The following is a 5,720-nucleotide window of genomic DNA, read 5'->3' on the forward strand; positions in this document are numbered from 1 at the left end:
AGTTTATGTCTTGTTTTTTCAGTATCTATAGAGTTGTTTAACCTTCTGTTTGATATTGTAGTTGAATTTGAGTGCTTAGTCCATTTCAGGCAGCCAACCTTTTTTTATGGTCATATTTGCTTTTCCTTTTTTATATCTGTTTTATAGTTGTAATTACACAAAACCATCCTTAACAGTATAACAGAACCACAAAAAGGAAAAATGGAAGCAGCAGCGCATAAGTAGCAGAAAATAGAAAAGTAGGAAAAGAGGAAAACATCATACCAAAACCAGCAGAGGCCATAAACTTCAGCAAGACTCAAGAAAGCAGCACAAACAGCAATTGCCATCCACCCACCACTGTGTGTGTGTTTATATAAGTTTGAACAAAGAAATATCTGGACAGATTTCAAACAATGCTTGGAAGAGTGAACCGATTTCAGAATTTGATAACTGATATGAAGGCATACATAGCTCATTATGAAGCCCTTTCGCCAATCTTTCAATGTCTATTTTTCCCTAGACTTGTCTCAGCAACTACTTCTTCTACTACAAGTCCCTCTTTACCATATAGGCACCTGATTCAGAGGCTGGAGTGAACAATATCCTTCTATAACATATGGCCGTAAAATGAAAAGAAGAGAGTGAACCAAGTCCAAAGATAATGTACAAAAACACTCAAATTATGAGATGATTCTTACACTGGAATCAAAATAAACATCATCATAACTCAACATTTCGATGAATAGAAGAAGCAAGCCCGACCAGAACGCTGATCAGTTTTGTCTATGCTACTCTTCTTTCTTTATGGATTTGGCAGAATCCTCCCCGTTACTTGTTAACCGACTTACACTAGCTTTCGCCTCAGCAACAAATTTGGGATCCGGCTCATGTTTATCTGAAGGTTCCTTCATTGCCATATAAATGTAGAATGCAATAACTATATTGACTGATATGACTGCCACGAGCCCACTCAACACTGTCAATGAATGAGGAGATAAATGGGACACGCCTGTTTCAAACAATAATACTTTTGAGAAAATAAGTCGAGTACAAGATCCAAATGAGCATTCAGGCACTTAGCTTTCATTCCCATTTCCTAGAACATAGTTTGATCAAAATCTATTGTATATGGAGAATTTGTATGACAAAGAACTTTCTTGCTAACAGACTGAGGAAGAAATAACATTAAGAAAATGCATTCTTTTTATTAATTTATTCATTTAAGTTTTGTTTATAGTAAAAAAGCAATTTTTTTTCATTGGTCTAAGAAACAACTTATAGGATGCCTATGATGAAATTCTCCCCAACAGACTTGAGAAGGATACAAATAGCTTGCATTTGTCATTATAGCTCAGCTAATAATTATCTTTATGATAATGATCCACCAGAGTTGGTATGAAATTTCCTCATATAATGAGGGTAATTTACTAATTTCATTTGTATGTTTTTCAGTTTATATATGACAAGTTCAACCAAATTATTTCCAAAGGTGCATGTACAAAAAACCATCTGCACAGAATTATGTTGCAATATTTGGTCTGGATCTCACAACCCATTTAACCAAAATCCCCATCTAAACTAAATGAACAGAGAAATTTGTGCTCCAAAATATCAGTTGATAGCTTCATATTGTCTCTGCTCTTTCCCCATTTGAGAGAGAATCAATTTCAGAATCTGAGAAAATTGATGTGAAGAAGTATGAGCATTATCCAAATAAGGGCTGATGTATGGCAAATGAATGACTTTAAAACATTCAAACAAGGAACTCACTGTCAATTTCTAAATGCTTTTCAAAAACAGGTCAAGCATGCAAGGTCATTTCACGTGCTTTAATAAGATTTTTTAATAACATCATAAGCTTAACTTTCATTTAGACATTCACTTTCTCATTTGCAGGAAACCATAACAACTCAAATCATTAGCATAGTAGCAAATGAAATGAAATGACTAGTAGTAGCTGCAAAACTAGGAAAAAGAAAGTGCTACCCAATATGGTCAATATCTAACCAGGTAAGCAAAACTTCTTTCAAGTTTCAACAGACTATAAAGTGAAAATAAAATCTTCGCTTTTTCTCAAACAAATCCCACATGTTACAAATGATGGATTATGCCATCTATGAACATCACCTGGTGATACTTGCTTCTGTTTAAGATGAAGTACCTTGCATAATTGCATTGCAAATTTGTCCATCCTCTCACTATATCTCTAAGTACATCCTTCATAAAGCCCTTCTAAAATGGTAAAATCCTCCCCTAGCAATCTTGTTTCACTATTGCAACTTTTTTACAAGCAAATTTAGGAAATTAATGTCATTGATTATACAATGTATGGTCAGCATGCTCTACAAACTTGCCAGCAGAACACAGTCAAGATAAATTGTAGACTCATACTAGTTGCTTAAAGCAGCAAGAATTACAAAATGAATATTCAAGGAAAGAGAAAAGGTAAACGATACTAGTATTTCCTCCATAGTGAAAGCACTATATCTAAGGGGGAGATTTTACAAAATACATTGATCACCAGAAAAACTGCACAAAAGATCACATAAGTGCTAGTAATAGATAACAATAACAGCTGACATTTTGTTGTCCCAAATATTTGCTTTCAGAAAGAGAAAAAAATTACACGCATTGGGGTATTATAGAGGTACAGATTCTAGCTGTTGGTACAAACAAAACTTTCACCAATTATGTTAATAAACTTAGTAGTACTTTTTAGGATAAAAATGACAATTCTTGAACACCGACCTATCTATCAGAGATATTTAAGATTAATTTAGATAATCTTACCAGGGAGCAACTCGTTGTTAAAAGCATAAAGGATCATAATAGGAGCCATCCACATAAACATTGAGGTAATGAAGAACTTCTTTATCACTCCAGACATAGCCACCTCCTCCTGAGAGAAACAGAAGGAGAAGCAGAAATTTTCAGACAAAAGTGACAGGAGATTCTCTGTTAACTAATACGACAATGTGTATGAATGCAATGGATTTATAGGTTATCTTTTTTCACAGGGAAACGAAATTATATCACAATTAAAATAGGAAACGAAAGAGCCGTTCTCATCACTAAAACAGCCAACTAATACACACCTTTTGATGGTTCAAAGTAACACCGAAGTCCTTAAAATCGTTGGTTTTCACAAAACCATAAATTGAGATTATTTTCTCAATCACAAATTCGTAGACTTCTCGTGTTGAAAACCCACAGGCGTGAGAATTTGAAAACCCGTAAGTCAGTAGAAATAGACAACGGATTCCGACTGGTCTTTGAAAGGCAACAGTGACAGCAATAGAGTGCAGAAGGGAGGACGCCGGCGCCGGCGGCGGATTGTTGCGAGAGGGGGAGGAGGACGAGGAGAAGAAAAAGCGTGACACGAGAAAGAATAAAACCGTAATGTCAGCGAGAGAGAGAGATGTTAAATCCCTAGAATAGAAATGGATATAAACTTCAGCGGCCTTTCTAGGAATTAAACTAAGAACTTGAAGGAATTTATAACAAGGAAAATGCTATTTGGCTACATGATTAATGCATTTTAGTAGTGGTATTAATATATGAACTAATATAAATTTAATTAGATAATAGACTAAAATAACCTTTAATAAATTTTGGAGTATTAATTTGAAATGTTTAACTTTTCAACTTTTATTGAGAATGTAATTTGGCTCTTGACATTAATTGACATTGCATTTATTTTGGAAATATTCCTGAAATTATTTGTGAAGGATTTTTCAATAAATATGAATAAAAATATATTGCAACTTTTTTTTTAATAAAATCAAATGCAGAACGAGATTGTAACTTGAAATCAAAAACGAAAAGCCCGTACTTGGAAGAAATACATCTAGAATTTTTTTAGACCTACTGCATAAGTTGTCCAGATGAAATCATAAGCCACTGACATGTACTTGCAAATCTACGTAATACTTCTCACAACAAGTCTTCAAGCTTCATTTAAAACCCACCAAGACTAGGAATGGCAACAGGGTAAAGTACCCGGCCATTTAAGAATTTTCGAATTCGAACCCGAACCCGATTAAAAGAAATCTATTTGAACCCGTCCCAAATCTAAATAAGAATATCCGCATATACTATCCGAATTCAATTAAAACTTGTTTAAATTAAATAACTATTAAATATACATTATGAATATTTAAATGGGTAGCAGGTACTCTACCCGTTAAGTATCCATTTATATAAATATTTGGATAATTAAATGGGTACCCGTTTATCGAACCATTTACAATAGTTAAATTGTAAAATATATTAACAGAGAATTAATAAAAACATAAAATACAAAAATATAAACTAATCAAATTCAAGTATCCAACATTAAATGTTAAGTATATTAATACAACCCAAGCATAGATTCAATAAAAATATAAAATAATATTTTAAATAATAAAAACTAAATAAAATGCAATTTTAATTAAAAAAAAAAAGTTGTAAACATTATTAACAATAAGCTCAAATCAAAAAGAAAATAAACGATCTTTTCTCCACATGGAACTGTTCAATGGAACAATTTAGTATCTAAAGTCTCAAAATCAGTTTAGAGGACATGAGTTATCACAAAATTAAACCAAATGTAACCAACCAGCTCCCGAAACACTGAAACATCATTAACACCCCTTTTCTCAGCCAGTGAATTTTGTAAACCATAAAATGCAGCATTGAACCTTCCAAGAGGCACTCCAGTACATACCTATCTCTTGATGTTTCATTTGCAATTCTTTTAACATAAAGAATGCACCAATGTCTCTTACAATAGATCTATTTAAGATTATTATAATAAGAAACAATCTGCAGTTGAACAAGATTCTAAAAAAGAAAAGAAAAAAATATATATATACAAACCCACAATACCAGTAACAAACCGACATAGCAATCAAAGCAAAGAGGTAACGTGAAGAACCAATCTTAAAACAGGAAGGAAAGTGACTATCAAATAGAAAAATCAATCTTAAACAAGCTTTTGCCATCCATCTCCACATGTTATTATCAAACAGAAAAAAAAAAAAAAATCAATCTTAAACAAGCTTTTGCTATTTACTCTAATCTAACAATAGAATTACAAAAATAATAAATGCCAAATTAAAACAACATACCTGATGACCGGCGAGGGGGAAGCCGACTGCTGCGAGGGAGGAGACGACTGCAGCAAGAGCGACGGCGACTGCAGCAAGGGCGACGGCGATGGCAGCAAGGGCGACGGCGACGGCAGATGGGCGACGGCGACGGCAGCAAGTTTTGGTGATTGCAAAGAGGCTTTGAGAGTGGATTCTAAGATTCTACTGTGTGTGTGTTCTGTTATGTTTTACTTTATTATAGTAAAATTATGCAGCTTTCAAGTAGTTTTGATTAAAAGTACTTTTAATCAAAACTATATAATTCTTTATCTATTTAAATTTACATATAATATTAGTATTTTTATTTTATTAGTAAAATAAATTTTTAAATATATATATTATATTTTTATTTTTCATATAAACATTGAGTTTACAAATTGTAAAAATAAAAACTATATAATATATCTAACTAAACAAATTTTATCTATAATTCTAAATATAATAACACAATACATATACTTATTAATGTTTTGTTTTAATAATAAAAGTAAAATTAATTAGTTAAAATTTAAAAATAAAAATTTAAATTTAAATTCGACTATATAATAAAATAGTATGAAATTTTTTTATATCATTTTAATTAGTTAAAAGACATATTACTAATAA

General features: G+C 32.1%; 1 protein-coding gene across 2 annotated transcripts; it reads right to left on the minus strand.

Moving 5' to 3' along the window:
* Positions 1-258: 258 nt before the first annotated feature.
* Positions 259-5,322, minus strand: LOC107261974. 2 transcript variants are annotated; one of them, XM_015724749.3, is made up of 3 exons: positions 5,094-5,322; positions 2,773-2,881; positions 259-991 (listed from the first exon to the last, which is right to left on the minus strand). In XM_015724749.3, the coding sequence occupies exons 2-3, from the start codon at positions 2,867-2,869 to the stop codon at positions 771-773; spliced, it is 318 nt and encodes a 105-aa protein (XP_015580235.1). In that variant the 5' UTR covers positions 2,870-2,881; positions 5,094-5,322; the 3' UTR covers positions 259-770. The 2 variants fall into 2 exon arrangements, with proteins under 2 accessions (XP_015580235.1, XP_015580237.1); XM_015724751.3 differs by lacking the exon at positions 5,094-5,322 and adding an exon at positions 3,078-3,515.
* Between the last annotated feature and the right edge of the window lie 398 nt (positions 5,323-5,720).

This window comes from Ricinus communis, chromosome 4 (assembly GCF_019578655.1).
Source record: "Ricinus communis isolate WT05 ecotype wild-type chromosome 4, ASM1957865v1, whole genome shotgun sequence".
Lineage (NCBI taxonomy): Eukaryota > Viridiplantae > Streptophyta > Magnoliopsida > Malpighiales > Euphorbiaceae > Ricinus > Ricinus communis.